Genomic DNA, 22081 nt, shown 5'->3' with positions numbered 1-22081 from the left:
GTTTCCTTTTAGGAACCGAGAACGTGTGTGAAGCATGCTTCTCTTTCTTGAGCGCCTGTACGTAGTTGAACACATGCTGATTGGGTATATACCGCGGGACAGGAGATACAAAGGTGAATGATAGACGATCGCTGTCCTCCTCCCCTTGCTGAAGATCTGAGCGTTGGTTGGGCTAAAACAGGACACCAACAAGTATCTGCTGTTTTGAGGAGGGAGAGAGCATCTCTAGTCATGTGCCTCAGGGAGACTTAGGGCAGAACACCAGGCAGGCCTTGAGCGACACCCACAAGCCAGCCTGGGTAGGAGCACAGGAGCATGGGGTGTCTTGAAAGACCTGCCGAACACTTTGGCCTTCATGCTGTAGGCAACTGGAAGAACATGGTGAGATTATTAGTCTACTCTTCCTCAGAGAATCTCACATGGCCTTGTGTCCATCCTGTTCCTTGTCCCTCTCCCCACACAAAAACATCCCTAGCCCCAGGAAGAAGGCTTGGGGGGGGGGCGCCCAGCTTAAAGGTCCCCTATATACCCTATGGTGGGTGGATTCAGCAGGTGACTTCTAACCTCCACACCCACTGGCCCCAGTGATAGCTCGCTTCTGCATCAAGCTTCAAGGGGCCTGCATCAAGCTTCAGACCCCGGCTTCGACTCCAAGGAGAAGGATATGATGAACAAGGGGTTGCTTGGCTCCCTGCTCAGGGCCCACTGTGACCCAGGCTTCAAGGCTGGGCAGGTGCCAAAGCCGGGCAAGCTGGACCAGCTGCAGCAGGGCCATAGGGGCCCAATCAACGTGCTCAAAGGGCAAACGAGTTCTCCCAGAGCTCAGTCCCCATGTGCATTACCAACAAGAAGTGAGGTTGAAAGGGGCTTTTCTGAACCATCAGGAATAAAAAACAAATATCCATCAGTCATCCTAGAGGAAAGACCATTTTTCTATCCTCTATGCTTTCTATAGAAAATGATGTTAAAAAAAAACTATTAAAGCCATATGACAAAGTGGACAAAGAGCGTGTGGCAAAATATAGGAAGAAAGTATCCTAGAAGTATGCTACATCATTAATAAATAATGCTATATTGCTTTTCTAAAATTTGTAATATTTATGGCATTCGTCAGCTTTCACATTTTATAATTAATTGTGGTCTTCTTCATTCTAAATAGTTACCTTCATACTTAATTTTGTAATTAAAAGTTTGTATTCTTTTTCTTAACAATTCTCCAACTGTATAAGCTCGAGGCCCCACAAATTTGGATCAGGCCTTTGGATGATTCCACAATATTAGCTCAATAAATACCTAATTACAATTGCTAAGAACACTGAGCTCCTGGGACTGAAGATCACTAGGGAAATAAAATGCATTTCAAACAAAGAGACAAAATAAATAACTGAATTAGTAGCTTGGTTGGAAAATCACTATCTTTATGCCTGGGACCTTAAATTGGGACAATGTCGGGCTCTGGATGCCACACTAGCCCACGGAGGGGCCAGTCTGCGTGACTCCAAGTGGCTGTCCAACTGGCTCCGCTGGAGGCAGCTGTGCGGCATTAATAATTTCTAACACCATTCCCACTTGTAACTTCCAGCAGGTTATTTTCCCAATCAGGCCTCCCGATTGAAAATTAGATGGGATGTGTAAATATAAAGTATTCAAGAAGGAGGAAAGGTATAATTTAATTCTTTGTAGGTCAACTATATTTGCCAAAACTTAAGAATGCTAAAAACCAAAATTGTCAGAGTTCTAACTGAAGTCCAATTAATTAATTGCCTGGTACAATTACTCAACTTGCTTAAGTTTATAGAATGAATACATCTGAACACTATAGAAACTTGTTTTAAAGAGGAATTCAATATGCCCTGGCTGGTTTGGCTCAGTGCTAGAGCGTCAGCCGTGGACCAGAGTCGTGAGTTCGATTCCGGTCAAGGGCACGTACCTCGGTGAGGGTTTGTTCCCTGGCCCTGGTTGGGGCCATGCAGGAGGCAACCGATTGATGTGTCTCTCTCACATCGATGTTTCTCTCCACCCTCCCCACTCTGTCTGAAGAAAAATGGAAAAACATCCTCAGGTGAGGATTAAAAAAAAAGAAATTCACTATGTTTGAGTTTGCTGTATGTAAATGAAATAGTTTATAGGACTGAAATGTGCTACAGGGTTACAACTCCCCAAAGTTACAATTTCTGTTTTTCAAAATCCAAAACATGGACAAAATACATGAATCAATGGTTTTCAAGATACTGGACAGCAAGAAGGAAGGACAGTGGTCCCTGAGAGACGGGTAACAAACAAGGTGAGCCCTACAGTTGCCCCAGATTCCTGCCTTGAGGAGTTTCCGGGTCGCCGTGCACAGAGGGGACCTCACAGGAGTCCCACAATCTCCTTGAGTTGAGGAGACAAATTGACCAACACAATCCTGGTCAAATTCTAGCTAGATGTTTTTTTTGGTAGAAATTTTAAAAAACAACTGATTCTAAAATTCATATGGAAACTCAATTCAAAGAATAACAATAGCCAAAATTAATTTGTAAAAGAACAAAGCTGGAGTCCTGGCCGGTTTGGCTCAGCGGTTAGAGTGTCGGCTTGCGGTCCTGAGAGACCCAGGTTCGGTTCCGCTAAGGGCGCGTACCTCGGTTGCAGTTTGTCCCCGGCCCTGGTCGGTCGTGTGGGTGGCAGCCACTTGATGTGTTCCTTTCACATCAATGTTTCTCTCTCTCTCTCTCTGTTCCTCTCTCTCCCTCCCACTCTATCTGAACAAAAAATGGAAAAATGTCCTCGGGTGAGGATAAAAAAAAAAAAGAACAAAGCTGGAGCAATACAGGCAAATACACATAGCATGTTAAGTGTGAGCACAAGAAAAGAGTATATACACACAAGCTCTATCATTTTTGTAATTGTTTAATGTCAAAATAATATTCTATTATAGTTATATTCTAATATGGTTAACTGCTTTCCTATTATGGGACATTGTGTTTTGCTATAATAAAGTATGCTGTTATGGCCCAGCTGGTGTGGCTCGGTAGTTGAGTGTCGACCCATCCACCAAGAGGTCACTGGTACGATTCCAGGTCAGGATACATGCCCAGGTTGTGGGCCTGATCCCCAGTAGGGGGCATGTAGGAGGCGGCCAGTCGATGTTCTCTCTCATTAATGTTTCTTTCTCTCCCTTTCACTTCTTCCCTCTCTAAAAAAAAATCAATAAAAAAAAATGCTGTTATGAATATTTGTGTATAAATAATTATACTTTTTCTTTTTAGGATTATTTCTATGAAATGAAATGATAAGATTAAAGAGTTAATACACTTTTAAGGCTCTGGATACTCTGGTAAGTGTTTGTCTAAATGGCCTCCTCCCATCAGCATACCAGAAAGTTCCAGTGTGTGGCATCATTGTCAGCATTAAATGTTTCTTGAAAGAAAGAAAAAAATCCTTGCTAATTCAATGATAAAACAGTATCTTTTCCATTTTATTCACATTCCTGTGATTACTAGTTACAATATATTTCCTCTTTTACCACTGAAGGGTTCACATCCTTTGTCCATTTTTCATCCACATGAATAAAATTATTTTGTTTTGTCAAGTTTCCATCTAAGCAACAATAAAACACTCACTAGAGTTCATTTTATTGGACTGATTTAAGAATTTTTATTTAAAGAAATATTCTGAAGACTACAGTTTATTGATAGGAAAAATATAAAGCATATAATTTTAAAGATAATTTTTTACTGACATTATAGGAAATAGACTTCTCCAAATAACATGATTAGTTTTGTAGTGCTATTAGTGAATGCATTCTACAGAAACGTGGTTTTGCCTTAAAATCTGAGCACAGAGCACATACCCTTACATTAAAAGAAGAAGAAGAAAAAAAAGACAACCCCTCCCTCCACAACTTTGGTAAGTTTAAAATTTAGTAGACCACATCTGATTTGTTGAAGAGTAAGTTCTTTTATTTACCCCTTGAAGGCAGTGCACATTTTTTTCATATCTTCATGTGCCATTTTATCCTATAAAGAAAACACAAATACGCAATGAAAATCCACACATTTATCCTGATACCCAAGGTTACTTTGAGGTAGATTTTTGTTGAGTGAGGGGAGACTTTTTTGAAAGGCCGTTACAAAGAAACTGTGGATTTCTTAGGACCAGGCCTGATTCAGATCTCTGAGAATGTGAGCAACGGAGAGTTATGTCCAGGCTCGTCTTCCTCAGGCGTGGAGTGGTTGGAAATGGGAAGGAGAGTGTGTTAATGAGAACATTGTTTTCTTCTTTTATAAGATGTGGAAGAAGTCCTGGCCCTGGTGGCAGGATTTGAGGAAATCTGAGACTCCACTGTAAGATCCAGACAGGCAAATACACATTTCATCATTGGCTTTATCAGAGACTTTATAATTAAGATTAAAAATCATGTATGTTTATGATTTTTAATCCTATGCTTTCAGTCACATAATGATTTATAGGATCCACATGTATTGTTATTTCTTTAAAACAAGTGTGTAAGTTAGAAAGGGTGGCAATAAATTCATGTGGTAGGGTACTCTTCTGCATTTTGCATTTAACAAACATTTACTTGGCACCTATCAAAAAGAATTTAAGGAATGTAATAAATGTAAAATAAACATGAGGAAAACTGGAAAAAACAAGATCTTTGAAGTAGCTGCTAGCTATACTTTTCTGAAACTGGAAATTCTTTAATAGCTGCTTTTTTTTTAAACTTATCTTTATTGTTGAATATATTACAGATGGCCCCTATTTTCCCCCCACTGACTCCTCCTCCCCAATCCCACTCCTCTCCTGCCTTCCTCAAACTATTGTCTGTGTCCATTGGTTATGCACATATGCATAGAAGTTCTCTGGTTTATCTCTTCCAGCCCTCCCTCCCCCCTTCCCTTTGAGGTTCATCAGTCCAACAATTTGTACTTCTTTTTTTCTTTTTTTTATCACCCTCACCCGAGGACATTTTTCCATTTTTTGTTCAGATAGACTGGGAGGGAGAGAGAGGAAGAGAGAGAGAGAAACATTGATGTGAAAGGGACACATCGAGTGGTCGCCACCCGCACAACCAACCAGGGCCGGGGACAAACTGCAACCAAGGCACGTTCCCTTAGCGGGAACCAAACCCAGGTCTCTCCGGACCACAGGCCAATGCTCTAACCACTGAGCCAAACCGGCCAGGGCCAATGTGTACTTCTTAATTCCTTTATCCTTTTCACCCATTCCCCAGCCACCTCCCATCTGGCAAGCAACAAAAAATTCTCTGTATCTGTGAATCTGTTTCTGTTCTGCTTGGTCATTTTGTCTGTAGATTCAACTGTTGATAGATATGTATTAATTGCCATTTTATTATTAATATTTTTGTTCTTTTCCTTCAAAAAGACCTTTCAACATTTCATATAATACTGGTTTGGTGGTGATGAACTCCTTTAGCTTTTTCTTGTCTGGGAAATTCTTTATATGTCAATTGATTCTAAATGATAGCTTTGCAGGATAGAGTAATCTTGGTTGTAGGTCATTGCTTTTCATCACTTTAAATATCTCTTGCCACTCCTTTCTGGCCTGCAAAGTTTCTATTGAGAAATCAGCTGACAGTCTTATGGGAGCTCTTTTGTAGGTAACGAACTGCTTTTCTCTTGCTGCTTTTAAGATTCTCTCTTTGTCTTTAACCTTTGACATTTGGATGATGATGTGTCTTGGTGTGGACCCCTCTGGGTTCATCTTGTTTGGGACTCTCTGTGCTTCCTGGACTTGTATGTCTGTTTCCTTCACCAAGTTAGGGAAGTTTTCTGTCATTATTTTTTCAAACAGGTTTTCAATTTCTTGCTCTCTCTCTCTTCTCCTTCTGGCACCCCCCATGATGTGAATGTTGGTATACTTGAAGTTGTTCCAGAGGCTCCTTACACTATCCTCATGTTTTGGGTTTTTTTTTTATTATTTTTTCTTTTTGCTGTTCTGATTGGGTGTTTTTTGCTTCTTTTTAATCCAAATCAATAGTTTGCTTCTTGGCTTCACTTATTCTACTATTGATTCCCTGAAAATTATTTTATTTCAGTTAGTGCATCCTTCATTTCTGACTGGCCCTTTTTCATGTTGTTGATGGTTTCACTAAGTTTCTTGAGCATCCTTATAACCAGCGTTTTGAACTCTGCATCTGATTGAATGCTTATCTCCATTTTGTTTAATTCTTTTCCTGGGGTTTTGTTCTGTTTTTTCATTTGGGACATGTTTCTTTGTCTCCTCATTTTGGCTGCTTCCCTGTGATTGTTTCTTTATATTAGGTAGAGTTGCTATATCTCCTAGGCTTTGTAGGGTGGCCTATTGTAGTAGGTGTCCTGTAGGGTCCAGTAGCACAGCCTCCATGGTCACCCCAGCTGTGTCCTTGAGGTGCACCCCTGGTGTGAACTGTACACCATTCTGCTATAACTGAGTCTCGATTGCTGTTGGCACATCAATGGGAGGGATTTACTCAGGCTGATCAGCTGCAAGGACTGGCTGTGCCCACTGACTACTGGCTTCTGACTACCTTGGAGGAACAGCTGTGTAGGGGCCCATCACCCAGAGTAAGACTTACTTCAGCAGGGTTCTGGTACCCACTGAGTCTACTCATTGAGTGCGTCACCTGTGGAAGTGGTTGGGTGGTGGTGCTTCCATGTAGTCTTAAGCTGTCCACTGGGTGTGCGTGCTCTGGGGCAAGGTTAGCCACTCACTGCCTGTGTTCTATCCAGGGCCACCCAGCATTAGCTACAAAGTGATGTGTTGATGGCTGCTTCTTATGCTGAACTTGGAGGTGCCCAGGAAAAGCCACGTTGTGAACCAAGGCTGGCTGCTTCTAGTGCCAGACCTGGGACCACTTAACGAGAGGTATGGGGCTAGCTGAGACCAGATGGGGCTTATTTGAGAGATTTTTAAAAAAATCTGAAGCAGGATCCAAGACAGGCCAATCCTATGGTAAAGCCATTGGAAACAGCTTGGGTGGGCCTAAAAGTTGGGTGGAGAAGGGCCTCAGGGAATCACCAGGGTGGGGCAAACAGTGTGAGCCAGGTTGCTGGAGTCCCAGATATGGCTGCTGCCCCAGGGAAGGGCTCACCAAAGGAACAGAGGCCTCTGACAGCACGTTTGTCCAGGAGAAAGCTGCCCCAGTGCCAAATAACTCAGTTCTTCCCTGTATGTCTCTGGTGACTTTACAGATTCCTTCCCAATGCTGGAGCCCAGAAGGAGCAAGTCCGAGTAAGTCTGTGCGGGCCCTTTAAGAGGAACTGCCTGGGGCTCCAGCAGCCTCAACCTCCCTCAGCCTCAGTTCCTGCTGGTTTAAAGCCAGAAGTGATGGGAATTTCTCTTCCTGGCACTGGAACCCTGAGCTGGGAGCCTGGTGTGGGACAGGGACCCCTCATTCCTTAGGGAGGACCTTCACAGTTGAAGTTTCCTCCTGATTTTTATCCACCACAGCCAGCCCAAATCCCCGCCCCTCCTACCAGTCTCAGTGTGGCTTTTTCTTTAATTTCATAGTTGTAGGACTTCCATTCAGCTCGATTTCTGGTGATTCTGAATAATGGTCGTGCTGTAGTTTAGTTGTAATTTTGATGTGGTTGTGAGAGGAGGTGATACTGCGTTTACCTACACCATCATGTTGACCGGAAGTCCCCTCTTTAATAGCTTTAATCATAAAGCTATTAATATACTAACCCAGTTGTAATGTTTGATCAACTAGAAGTTCACCTTCTATCAAATCAATATTTTTTGAAGGTTGTGAGAAAATATGATGAATGAATCTAGGGTATTAATGTATTATTTAAAAGAACTTACTAAAAAAAAACCAAACAAACCACAGTTCATGTTTCTCTTTGTTGTCTTAGAACGAGCACAGTGCCTGGCACCTAGAAGCCCTAGACAAATGTCTGCTAAACTAGTGGTTAGATGCTGGAACACAGGACCCCTAGGAAAGGCTAACCCTTACCCTCATCCTACCCCTACCCCTAACCCTACTCCTAATCCACAAAGGCATTACCTGGGATATTTGAATCACACAGTGTGTCTTATTTGTCAGTGTTTTCATTCAGCTTGCCATGTAGATACATGTTTCAAAAGTAATATAATAATCAGAACACACTATGTGTTCTGCATGTCTTCAGTTACATTAAATGTTTTCTGATTGAACAAAGTATTTTTAAATATGTTTAGAGTTGCATAGAAATAGAAACTAATCAATTGACTAATAGTGATATAATAAAAGGAAAATGCCCCCAATTACTCAGCATAATGTTTCATAATTTTTTCATAGTATTAAAGACAAATACCAATGTATTGGATTTTTAATCAACAACTTTTATTAGTCTACCAAAGAGGGGTTATCTCATTGCTTATTACATCTTAACCAAATTCTGATTCAACAATTCTAAGAATGTGTCACAGTGCTATATCTTCACACTATTTTCAGTAATATGTCATTTGGAAAAAGTCTTAATTATATGTTGAATTGTGTACTAAAGAGTTCCTAATAGAGTATTTTTTCAGTATGAGTTTTCTTATATAAATTCCAGATAAAGACAAGTTTTTTAATAATTCACTTTTTTAATCCTCATCTGAGGATACACTTTTATTGGTTTTAGAGAGAGAACCATCAATGTGAGAGAAAGATTGATCAGTTGCCTCCTGTATGTACCCCGACTGTGAGATTGAACCCACAACCTGGGTATGTGCCCTAGCCAGGAATCATCCCTTCGGTGTATGGGATGACACTCCAACCAACTGAGCCACACTGGCCAGGGCCAGATGAAGACATATTTACATTGACTTGAGGTCTGAGGAATTCCCAAGTATGAGAACTTTAAGGTTGACTAAAGTTAGTGTGTCATCACTAAAGACTTTTCCTTCATTCATGACACTAAGAGTTTTATATGGTGAAAATCTTCACATGTCCTAGAGTATTGCTCTGTGAGTGAAGGGATTTCTACATTTACTTATTTATTTTTATTTTTTATCCTCACCCAAGGACATTTTTGCCTTTATCTTCAGATAAAACGGGAGGGAGAGAGGGAGAGAGAGAGAGAAAGAAACATCGACGTGAGAGAGACACATCGAGTGGCTGCCACCCACATGACCCCCATCAGGACTGGGGACAAACTACAACTGAGGTATGTGCCCTTAGCAGGAACTGAACCCGGGACTCTCCAGTCCGAGGGCCGATGCTCTAACTGTTGAGCCAAACCGGCCAGGGCAACCACATTTATTTAATTAAACTGCTTCTTCATCGCGACTTATATGTTACTTCCCGAATGGCTTCCTCCACCTGGTAAAGACTTGCTGCTTTTCTTCTTGGTTTCCCTTGTTTTCTGTGCACACCAAGGCTTGAGCTTTGGCTGAAGGCTGCAGGGTTTCTCCCCTGTGTGGACAATCGGGTGCCTATCCAGGTCAGAGGGAAGGCTGAGTCTTCCACGTACGTTACATTTACATGGCTTCTATCCCATGTGCCTTGTTTCATGACGACAAAGGCTAGAGATGATATCCATATGGTTTCTCTGAAGAGTGAATTCCCTCAGGTCATTTGAAGGATGAATCGTTACTGGAGGCATTCCACACTGATCACAAAGGGTTCCTCTCCTGTGTGAGTTTCCTGGGATAAACAGGTAGCTCTCTGGCCAAAGTGTTTCCCACATTCAACACTCGTAGGGTTTCTTTCCAGTGTGAGTTAACACATGGTGAGTCAATGTTGAGCTAGGAGTGAACATTTCCCCATTATCAATAGAGTCCAAGAACTCCTCTCCAGTGTGAAATCCCTGCCCCTGAGCAGATGAGAGGCTGTTAAAGGTTTCCCCACATCTACCCATCTATTTACCCATGTTTGCACAATAACTCTCAGATGATCCTTCAGTGATAACCCTACTTGAAGTACTTGGCACAGTGGTTGCATTCACAAGGCGTGTTCCTCTCCTGCACGCACACAAGTTTTCTCCTTTGCAGTGTCAACTGTAGAGCTATCTGAGTAACTGTGAGGTCTTCTTTACGTTTCAAGCACTTCATAGAGGAACCATATTTCGGCACTTGTTCTCTTGTAAGAACTCAGGGTATGATTTTGAGATCAAGTTATTCCTTTCTTCCCCAGATTCAGCACACTTTCTCTCCCCTCAAACTGACATCATGTGATGGCGCTTCACGCTTAACTGGCCCCGTTCATAGGCCGATGCCAAGGTGGAGGAACAGGATCTCACCATGACATCAGACGGCTCCTTCCCACACATATTCTACATGGAAGTTAGGTCTTCATTTTTAAGACTTTCCTGCCTGGACTCCGGCCTTGGGGAAACCCTCTCCCTTCCCCCACACTCTCCCTCTTGTGCCAACTGGGAAGTTACGTCTGATGTCCAGAGCTTATACCCCCAGGGAGGCCAGCTGGCCGACCTCTAGCACCACATCTCTGTGCAGCTTCCTCTGAGATGGGGCCAGAGGCCTGCTCTTCCTAAGTGGAGTCCACAGCCACATCCCCAAAGGTCCTCCTCTCCTGTGGCCGCAGAGACAAGAACTCAGCCACCACCTGTCTTCCTCTGTTTTCTCACCCGGGGACAGTCTGAGCATTAAGCCAGCAGAGCAGCACCCAAACGTGACGAAAGTTTGAGTGAGATCACCTTGATGTTGAGGTTGGTGTCACCCCACTGCCGAGCTGCTTTCCTCTCCAGGAAAAGGCCAAGAACCTGTATTTTTTATAAGCCCTCCACCCCCCAAGCAAATCTTAATGGTGTAAACCACTGGGTTAGAGTTCTAACTTCCTGAGAATCTCAGATTACATGTTAGAACCTAGCCCAGCCAGGCTGCAGGCCCAGTGGTATTCTCCCACAAATCTCTGCACGTTGACTTTCCTAACACTCATCACACTACTGCTGTTACGTGTTCGGTGCCTGCCTTCCCCAAAAGAATCTGTTTTCTTCTCATTGTAGCCAAAGCACCCAGCAGAGCATCCCCATATTTGTAATAGAAATAAAGATCATCTTTTTCATTCATTCAAACACGCATTAAAATATACAGATTTTGTTGATCTGAAAGTGTTGGGAGATGTAGCTTTTGGAAACATACATCAATGTTCTCTGCTAAAGACTGGATATTTATATTAAATTTATGCTCCTGGCATTTGGGTCATGATGATCAAATATCAGCTTTACTAGACTGGGTACTGATGAAGAACAACTAATCTAAAAATGATGTTATATCATCAGCTATTTTTTAAAAATTAATTAAAAGAAGGTCTATGGAACTTCTTAAAGGTGTTTTAAAGGTCAACTTAAAGAATATAATCAAAGCCATTATATATCAACAAAGCTTAAGAAAGAACATATTTTGAATGTAAATAAATAGAAGGTAAGAGCCAAACAAGTAGAAAGAAGAGGCTATAAAGAGGGTAACACTCCTCCTCAACTCACGAAAATGTTCAGAAAAGTCTGTCCATCCTATAAGAGTCTTACTAATTTTTTCAAATGTACAACGAAGAAATTATCCAGGCATCTTATACCTATAAGTTCAAACCAGAAAGAAATAGGCAAATAAGGATTCCTAACACCTGAGATTGGACAACATTGCTGGATTTCTGGAAGTGACCTCCTCATGACCTGAGCTAGGGCATCCCTGCAACAGGAGAGCAGGGAGACCATCTGTGGACTAATTACACTGCTAAACCGCTCTGAAAAACCAATGTAAGGTGATCAAATATGAGACCTTAATTAAGATAGGACATTGAAAGCAGGACTAGAATTTTACTAGTAGGGAGGTTCCTGATGACAAGGATGATTCTCAGTCTATGTCAAGCGTTAGAAATGTAGCCCAGGGCTTGAAACCACAGGTAACTTCAAAGACGACTACATCCCTTGCTAAGAGGAACACGCGTTCTTCACTTCGGGCACTCCCGGAGTCCACTTCTTCCTGTGCTTCTTTCTGGAACATCCTCTGAGAATTTCTTAGAAGAGCAATTAATATCACTTCAAAATATTATAATAACTTTAAATAGTTTTTTTCTTTACCAGGTGAACACATCCCTCAGTGTGTGTGTGTATGTGTGTGTGTGTGTGACATCATGCTTTTTATATCTGAGCTTCTCCGTACACTCCAAGTCAATGACTTGACTGCCTCCTCCAGGCAGACAGTTTCCAGGCAGCTGGTGTAGTCAGTATTTCATTCAGCAATCATTCTCACACTGCCTTAGACGCAGGAATCCTTTTCAATTTAAAATAAAGGAATGCTGCCCAGGACGTGAGGTCACCTTCCCAGGCTCAGGAAAAGTCCACGTGGAACAGAACACTGTAGTTTCACGTTCCGAGAACGTGAAGCTGCTCGCACACGAGTCTGGACTCTGGAGCCCGAGGGCTGACACCGCCAAGGCCAGTGCAGTGTGACGAGCTCCCTGACAGGGACGGAAGACGTGCTCACAAATGTCTGCAAAGCCAGGAAGAGCTGCAAGGGCCTCAGGAAAGAAGTAAATACGTCCTGCAGGCTCACCAGGGACAGAAAACCGAATGGCTGTGTTTCCTTCGATGTAATTAGTGGCACTACCTGACATTTCGGAAATGAATATCTTGGTGGGCCAAATCACTAATGGGTATATTTCAATCTGGAAAAACTTTATAGAAATGGGGGTACTACAGAAAACTCATCTCATCCTATTTTTTAGTTGAAAATGGAATTGAGATATTTGGGGGGGAAACCTGCAAGGAATACAAATGGAAACAACACTGGGAAAAAAACAGTACTGTTAGAAATACCCATTAATGCCACTTTGCATATTACATAAATATTTCCACAGTGTCCAGCTTTCTTAGTCACCTTTACTACCAGTCCCATTTATTATTACTACTAGCATATTATATTTATTTGTATGGTATTAGGGTTTTGATCCTTCCTACCAATACTTACTGAGTCCTTATTACACGCCAGCCACTCTACTTGGCACTTGAACTAGAGCGGTGAACGAAACACCTGCCGGCTCCATGCATGGGACTCGCACAGATACCTGGATAACCACAACTGTGCTGAATGAAGAAAAGGACAAGGTGCTTTCTTGCCTGGTGGTGCCAAAGAAGTCTTTCCTGAAGAAATGACAGTTATGAGGTTTGAGAGATGAGTAGGAATAAAGCCGGTAAAGGAAGCAGCATTCTTGTGGGAGTGTTTCAGGAAGAGGGAAGAAGAAGTCCTAAGAGCAGAGGGCAGGGAAGAACCTGTGCAGAGGAGGGGAAGAGAGGACATGTGAAGCTTGAGAGATTGGTAGGAGCCAGATTACAGCCTCAAAGGGCATGCTAAAAATTTTGAACTTCATCCTCAAAGCAAAAGATCTTAAAGCAGAGAAGTGACATGTTGAGGTCTGTTTACTCTGTTGCTTTGGCTGCTATCGAAACCAAGAACGACAGGGCAGAAGGCAAGAAGCCGCGAGGAGACCAACAGGGCTCAATGTGGTGTGCTGCTCGGAGTGGTGGCAGTTGGATGACTCAAGACATGTTTTAAAAGATGAAATCCAAGAATCTGAGAGGATTCCAAAATAGTGGTGGAGTGAATGGAAGTTACACAGACCATCTCCCAGGACCAAACTGGAATTATAACATTAAGACAAATCGTCAGGAAAAAGCAACAGAAAAGCAGCTTGCAAGGACCATATAACCAGGGACACTGATTCATCCTGGTAGGATTGCAGAGGCATGAGAGGCGGGCTGGGAGCCCACGGACAGCAGTGGCCTTAGCTGTGAGCAGCGCCCTAGGGTTAAACCCCCAAGCAGCTCCACAGTGCAGAGCCGGGACAGAGGCTAAAATAGCCACAGCCACTCACCTTGGGCTCCGACAGAGGGAAGGCAGACTAGACTGGAACTGTGTGGGGATACTCGGGATTTGGGGGGTGCTCAGAGCTTTTGCTGAGTTGCAGCCACACAGGACAGTGGTCATCTTACTCCTTCCCAGGGCTCTGGGGAGAGGCAGTGGCCCCTCCCTCAGAGATTCAACCCCACCCTGTGGACCATTGAAATGCAAATTGAGGCTCATTAACAACCAGCATCTGCCCCTCCCTCAGGAAAGACCCTTACTCTGAACACCTGAGGGAGTTTTTCATTCAACTGAGAACCCAAGGCTCCTCAAGTAACCTGGACTAATAGCCTCCAGGCAAAAAGCTAGAGGATAACAGTACCATTCCTGGTCTTGCAACTCTAACCAGGAAAGTAAGACTTGACAGCGGTGTTTAACATGGGTCCTCCCACGCTCATCCAAACCCGGGAGAGGGAGCCACAAACAGCAGAACACCAACACCCACAGGGAAAATTTGGCAGGCTCCAAAGCCCACTGAGATAGCCAAAATGGTGAAACAAAGAAACAAATGCCAAATGAAAGAACAAGAGACCTCTACTGAAGATGAGATAAATGAGGTGCAGTTAAGCAAGTTAACAGAGCTAGAATTCAGAGCCATGATCTTGAGGAAGCTCAACAGCACGAGTAAGGACATCAACACCATGAGTAAAGACATAGAAATGTTGAAAATCAACCAATTGGAAATTAAAAACTACCAGAAAGAAATGAAGAATGACACATCAGAAATAAAGAACACATTGGAAGGACTAAACAGCAGAGTAGAAAAAGCTGAGGACCAGATCAGTGAATTAGAAGACAGGGTAGAAAAAATCAACCAATCAGAAAACCAAAAGGAAAAACAATTAAAAACAGGAAGACAGCTTAAGAAAACTGTGGGACAACTGGAAACATATTCACATCATAGGAGTCCCCAAAGAAGAAAATGAGCAAGGGTTAGAGAATATATTTGAAGAAATAGTGACAGAAAACTTTCCTAACTTGGTGAAGGAAGAAGGCATTCAAGTTCAAGAATCACAGAGAGCCCCAACTAAGAAGAACCTAACCAGGCCCACACCAAGACACATAGTAATTAAAATGCCAAAAGTTAAAGACAAAGAGAGAATCCTAAAGGCAGCAAGAGATAAGCAACAGGTTACCTACAAAGGAAACCCTGTAAGGCTCTCAGCTCACTTCTCAACAGAAACACTACAGGCCAGAAGGGAATGGCACAAAGTAATCAAGGTCATGAAACAAGAATCTGAATCTAAGAGTACTCTACCCAGCAAGGCTATCATTCAAAATAGAAGGTCAAATAAAAAGCTTCCCAGACAAAAAAAAAAAAAAAAAAAAAAAAGGCTAGGGGGATACATCAGCACCAAACCAGCACTGCAAGAAATGTTAAAAGGACTGCTGTAATTAGTAGAAGAAATAGGAAGAAAAATAGAACCACACTAAACAAAAATGGCAATAAATAAGTACATATCAATAATCACCTTAACTGTAAATGGATTGAATGCCAATAAAAAGACACAGAGTAGCTGATTGGATAAGAAAGCATGACTCATGTATATGTTGTTTACAAGAGACCCACCTCACAACAAAAGACTCAAATAGGTTGAAAGTGAAGGGATAGAAAAAAATCTTCCAAGCAAACGAAAAGGAAAAAAAGCTGGGGTAGCAATACTCATATCTGATAAAATAGATTTCAAAATGAAGACCATAACTAGAGACAAAGAAGGCCACTATATAATAATGAAAGGATCTATCCTATAGGCAGCTATACCTTGATAAACATATATGCACCCAATATAAGAGCACCAACATATATTAAAAATCTTCTGGAGGACTTCAAAGGAGAAATCTACAGCAATACAATCATAGCAGGGGACTGCAACACCCCACTGACATCACTGGATAGATCCTCTAGACAAAAATTAGCAAGGAAACAGAGATTCTAAATGAAGCACTAGACCAAATGGATTTAATAAATATCTACAGAGAATTACACCCCAAAACTGCAGAATTCACATTCTTCTCAAGTGCACATGGGACATTCTCAAAGACAGACCACATATTAGGGCACAAACTAAGTCTGTAAAAGTTCAAGAAGATTGAAATCATATCAAGCATCTTCTCAGATCACAATGGCATGAAACTAGAAATCAACTGCAACAAGAACATGCAAAGACATGTGAACACATAGAGGCTAAATAGCATGTTATTAAACAATGAATGGTTTACCGAGGAGATCAAGGAAGAAATTAAAAACTTCCTGGAAACCAATGAAAATGAACACACAACAACACAAAACCTATGGGATGCAGCAAAAGCAGTTCTGAGCCCTGACCGGTTTGGCTCAGTGGTTAGAGCGTCAGCCTGCGGACCACAGAGACCCAGGTTCGGTTCCCGCTAAGGGCATGTACCTTGGCTGCAGTTTGTCCCCGGCCCTGGTTGGGTCGTGTGGGTTGCGGCCACTCGATGTGTCCCTTTCACGTCGAGGTTTCTCTCTCTTTCTCTCTCTCCTTCCCTCTCTATCTGAGTAAAAAATGGAAAAATGTCCTCGGGTGAGGATAAAAAAAAAAAAAGCAGTTCTGAGAGGGAAGTTCATAGCACTACAGGTCTACCTCAAGAAGCAAGAAAAATTTGTAACATACTATCTAACCTCACAACTTAAAGAACTAGAAAGCAAACAAAGAGAAAACCCCAAAGCAAGTACAAGGAAGGAAATAGTAAAGATCAGAGCAGAAATAAATGACATGGAGACCAAAAAAACAATTCAAAGGATCAATGGAACAAAGAGCTGTCAGAATGGCCGCCATCAACAAATCATCAAACAACAAGTGTTGGCGAGGGTGTGGAGAAAAGGGGACTCTAGTACACTGCTGGTAGGAATACAAACTGGTGCAGCCACTATGGAAAACATTATGGTGTTACCTCAAAAATTAAAAATTGAATTGCCATTTGACCCAGTGATCCCACTTCTAGGAATATACCCTAAGAAGCCTGAAACACCAATCAGAAAGAATATATGTACCCCCATGTTCATAGCAGCACTATTTACAATTAGTAAGATCTGGAAACAGCCCAAGTGTCCATCAGTAGATGAATGGATAAAAAAGCAGTGGTACATATACACAATGCAGTACTATGCAGCTGTAAGAAAGAAAGATCTCTTATCCTTTGAGACGACATGGAGGGACCTGGAAAGTATTATCCTAAGTAAAACAAGCCAAGCAGAAAAAGACAAGTATCATATGATCTCACTTATTTGTGGAATATAATGAACATAACAGTCTGAGGAATAGGGTAGACCCAGAGATGTGGAAGTAGGGTACAAACTGACAACCCTCAAGAGAGGGGGTGGGGGGGGAGGGAAGAGATAAACCACAGAACTTATATGTATGTACGCATAACCAATGGACATGGACAACAAAGCCAGGGATGGTGTGGGGGGATGAGTAGGAAGATGTCAATAGGGAAAAAAGGAGAAACATCTGTAACAAAAATAAAATTAAAAATAAATAAATAAAACAAAACAAAAAAAAATCCAAGAATCTGGTGACTGGGTAGAGGTCAGTGTTGGGAAGCTGGGGAGGAAGGAGGTGTCAAGGATGATGATTTCCAGTGTTCCCAGTTGAAGAGATGGGGGTGCCATTTACTGAAAGGAGAAGATGGGGGAAGAACACGTCTATAGGCCTGATGATGAGTTCAGCTTAAGATGTAAGACATTCAGGTGGAGATGCCAAGTAAGACATTCGACAATCAGGTCCAGAGCTCAGAAGAGGCGTCAAACCTGGCAGTTAGACAGCATTTGAAGCCATGGACCCAGGTTTGAGAGGTAGGGAGGAGGAAAGGGGAGGGAAGATACTTGAGTACCAAGGATCATCAGTATCTCCTGTGAGAGCTCTCCATTTCCCGCAGAACATTTGCATGGCAAACCAGGTATTATACCTCATTACTATGTATTGTAATCTCACATTTTAACAGGAATGCATAGACACTCAGTTTTAAATCACTGCACGTAACACAAACTGACATCATTCAGAAGAGACGGAAAAGGCAGTAGGGTCCCAATCACCAACAATGAGCAAGCGACCAGCAGGACAAAAATCTGTGTTTTGCTGAAAAAAGTACTCAACTTGTCTTCTGGAGAAGGTGTTGCAACTGAGACCGCTGTTTTGCACTATTAACCAATGGAACCAACTGAGGGATTCAAGTTAGAAGGACAACCAACCCTGTAGGAAATCCTAAACCTTGCAGAGGCGGTTGCTGAGGAGGCCCAGGGAAGCCTGATGGGCTGTGTTTGAACCACAGGCATCCCTGAACCCTGAGGTTCCCTGGCAGGCCTGGCTTCACTCCCCCTTTCAGCCTCGGTGCCCAGGAAGGCCCTCAACACTCCTTGAACATATCTTTGCTTTCCCACCTCTGTGTGTTTGTTCATGACCTGCGTTGTGCTTCCCCACACCTCCACATCATCTACGTCTTTCCAAGTCTACCTCTAATGTTACCTGATCTCCTCTAGGTGAAATAATTTCTCCCTCTCCAATAGAACCGACTGTTTGTCCCTCTCCAGACACTCACACTTTCTACCCTGAGCTTAGTTATCTGGGTAGATGCCTCACGTTCTCTTCCGGGCTCTGAGCTCCCAGAGGGCTGTGGGCATGTCTTACTTGTTTATATTTCAGACCCCAACCAGTGTCAGAGCCTGCATCAGAGAAGAGGAGGAATGCTGATTTCTGAGGCATTTCTTTTCAGTTGTGACCCGAAGGATGATCATGTCGGGTGATGGTATGAGAAGGGAGCTGGCGAACACTGATGTGTTTCCTTTTGTTCCCATGATAACAGTAAATGGCTCACGAGAACAAGGACTGAGCTATTAACTCTGAAAAATTCCTAAAACATAGGGTACATCCAGAGTCTTGAATTAGTGAATAAAAGGGTAAGAATCGATGCAATAGTTCCTTTTTCATTAATGGTGGGTATTCAAAGACCAAGAAAATGTTAACGTGCATTTCAATCTTCTTCATGGCCTTGGATAGCCACACCGTGCTATGAGCTGGGGACTGATGGTGGCAACCCATGGACACTCCTCTGTCCTAGGTGGGTGGCCTGTCTAGCTTGCTTGCAGCCTACTGTAGTCTAATCACTAGCTCCCCAGAATTATGCTGGCCCCTCCCCCACTTCCTAGTGGGGCTTGTTCCATTACCTGCTGTCTAGCATCTAAGAAGCATCAAGATGTTTTAACTGCTGGCCCAAGATTTGTGAGCCCCTTAAAGACACAAGGGGTCTCCTGGTGAACAGTTACCTATAGCAAGTTTTAAAACTTCACAGTACACATTAAATCCAAGTCAAGATGTTTTAGTATAGAAGAGAACCCAGATGTATGTAAGCCATCGTTCAGATTTGAAGCCGGAATGGTACTGGTAAAATAATAGTGCTCTTTGGCACCATCTGGGCTTACCTCTTTGGTAACACAAGGAAGCTGCTCTGCCAAGTTACAGAACTTCATGGCCTCCTTTGTTTGCTTAAGATCGATGTAACACTAGAAACAGAAAAGAACCAATATTAAAGGTAGTCACATTTTATGTAATGAATTAAAAAGTGATTTAAAATTATCCATCTTCATTACCTTGGCAAGGTACATGTAATTGGACTTAGAAAAACGAGGGTGTAGATCTTCAACCTGATTTTAAGAAAAAACAGAAAAGAGAGAACCAGGGTGATATTAAAGCAAAAATAATGAGCAGTGAAGAGGACATATTTCAACAAATCAAGTATTATTCAAATGGAACCAAACTGCCCCAAGAAGTTAGGCTGGTTGTGTCACATCCGAGTCCTTTGATCAATTTCAAAGTATCCTTTGGGTGCAAATATAGCTTTTTAGCTTATCCATGCAAATAAAATTATTATGGTAATAAAGCTTACAAAGCAATGAGATACTTGAAGGTTTGAGGACTCCTTTGTATAGTCATTTCCTCACTTTCTCTTCTCTATCTTTTCTCTTTCTCCCTTTAGAGAGCAAAAACAACTGGTGACACACTCCCAACCAGCTGAGCCACCCGGCCGGGGCTCAGAAGACTTACTTTTCCACCAAGCGTTCTAGGCAGACACTAGCCACTGTTCAGACATGGAAAATGAAATGAAACTTGGTTCTCATTTTAGACTACAGGATCTCTAAATTTCCTCAGTTCTACAAAATTGATCCTTAAAATACAACCAAGAAAAATCAGCATGTACCATATGTTGAACAATACAGTTCAAAGCCTGATTTTGTTTATATTGTTACAAATCTGAAATTGTAGGTGGGGAAAAACCCTAGTATCTGTAAGATTCTATCTCTGGTTCCAAAGGTAAAGTGATTGGCACAACATAAAGTTGGTTATCTATGTGGGCATAGTACACATTTACATGGGCACACATACACACATTACTGCTTGGAGTTTTATTTTTATAGCAATTAGACATTTTAAGACACAAATGAAAATACTGATTTGGTCTGATTCCCTAAGAACGTTTCACAGAACTGCCTGCAACTTATGGAATGGCTTTTATTTTATTAAAAAAAAATTTTTTTTTTTACTGATTTTAGAGAGAGGAAAGGAGAGGGAGAGAAACATCGATGAGAGAGAACATTGATTAGCTGCCTCCTGCATGCCCCCCACTGGGGACTGGGCCCACAGCCTGGGCATGTGCCCTGATGGGGAATCGAACCAGCGACCTCTTGGTGCATGGGTCGACACTCAACCACTGAGCCACACTGGCCGGGCGTAAGAAATGGCTTTTAAAATAACTCTTCCTTGGCATCTTTCAGTTCTTTATGATTAAACTGTTTCTTTATTAAGGCTAATCAGGACTATTTGGGATCAAGTCTAATAAGCAGGGCATCGGTTCTTTTAATCGTATTCACGTGACCTGGATAGCTGCCCTTGGATTTGGTAGTAAGGGCCGTCGCACCTGGGCCCTAGGGCATACATAACTAGCTGCTCTAAGTGTTTGGATTTAAAACATAACTCACATCATGAGAGGCTTAAAACAGAACTAGGATTCAAACCATCAGAGATCTACACATGGAGAAGAGAAATTTCCTGGGCAGGAAAGACTGATCAGGATAGTGGCTAGTTTGACACTGAAATAATGGATAGACGAAATATACCTTAAGGAAATTTTGCAAAGCTTCTTGTACAGTTGAGGATGGTATTTTTCCAAACAGAGTAGCAGCCATCTTTTTCTCAATCCAGCTCAGTTTTGAGATCTGCAAATATAGAGCAACATCACTCTTAGAAAGTGCTCACGTTTTGAATGAATAATCTCTCCCCAGTTAGATGTTTGTATATGTATCTATGTACATATATGCATACAATATATGTAAATATATATCCATAAATAATATGAGAGATATCAACTTTATGGTATGAATATTTACCTTCCTTTTTCATAATTCAAAAACTATGAACTCTGAATGCATTGGCTACAAAATCAATTTGAAATACTTGTAAGAAGATTTCAAATTGGAGTGGAAGTGGGAAATAATGTCAACCATCTGATTGATGACTTTCAGATGACTGCAAAACATTTCTTGGCACAGAGTGTACTAGCTACAAGACCCTGCCTTTGCTTTCTTCCTGCCTGCTCCGTGCTGCCAACCTGATCCAGAGGGCAGCATCTCAGAAATTTGAACACAGCGAGGATTCTCAAGAGGGTGGTAGAGTGAGGGCCCAATATACATATTTATAATCAGGGAGACGTATTTTTAAACCAATAACCATCAAAATTAAATTCCATATGACAACTTTTTTCTTTAAAATTTTTTTCATTTCCCCCAAATATGAGTTTTAGATGTTTATAATAAAAGAGGAAAAGGATTCAGAAATAAATTTTTTAATATATATATAAAATGGCATCTCCTTGTATTTTTTATTATCATTTCTAATTTCAAGATTTGTTTGTTTGTTTTTTTATGAATTTTTATTTATTTTTTTGTTACAGATATTTTACCTTTTTACCCCATTGGCACCCCCCACCCCACCCCACCTCCACCCTGTCCCCGGCTTAGTTGTCCATGTCCATTGGTCATGCATACATGCATATAAGTTCTGTAGTTTATCTCTTCCCACCACCCCACCACCCCACCACCCCACCCCCTCTTCTGAGGGATGTCAGTCTGTGCCCTACTTCCATGTCTCTGGGTCTACCACATTCCTCAGACTGTTATGTTCATTATGTTCCGTATATAAGTGAGATCATGTGGTATTTGTCTTTTTCTGCTTGGCTTCTTTCACTTAGGATAATA

At 42.0% G+C, this 22081-nt stretch overlaps 1 protein-coding gene across 1 annotated transcript in view; it reads right to left on the bottom strand.

Moving 5' to 3' along the window:
* Positions 1-3736: 3736 nt before the first annotated feature.
* Positions 3737-22081, bottom strand: part of RMDN2 (regulator of microtubule dynamics 2) — a 64989-nt gene continuing 46644 nt past the window's right edge. The window contains exons 8-11 of the mRNA XM_036263522.1: positions 20945-21043; positions 19421-19474; positions 19253-19333; positions 3737-3998 (exon numbers count right to left, since the gene is read on the bottom strand). Coding sequence (XP_036119415.1) covers positions 3945-3998; positions 19253-19333; positions 19421-19474; positions 20945-21043 — 288 coding nt within the window. The 3' untranslated portion in view covers positions 3737-3944. The remainder of the gene's footprint in view (positions 3999-19252; positions 19334-19420; positions 19475-20944; positions 21044-22081) is intronic.

The sequence above is a fragment of the Molossus molossus genome, unplaced genomic scaffold, assembly GCF_014108415.1.
Source record: "Molossus molossus isolate mMolMol1 unplaced genomic scaffold, mMolMol1.p scaffold_m16_p_15, whole genome shotgun sequence".
Lineage (NCBI taxonomy): Eukaryota > Metazoa > Chordata > Mammalia > Chiroptera > Molossidae > Molossus > Molossus molossus.
This window is presented reverse-complemented; position numbering and strand designations above follow the sequence as displayed.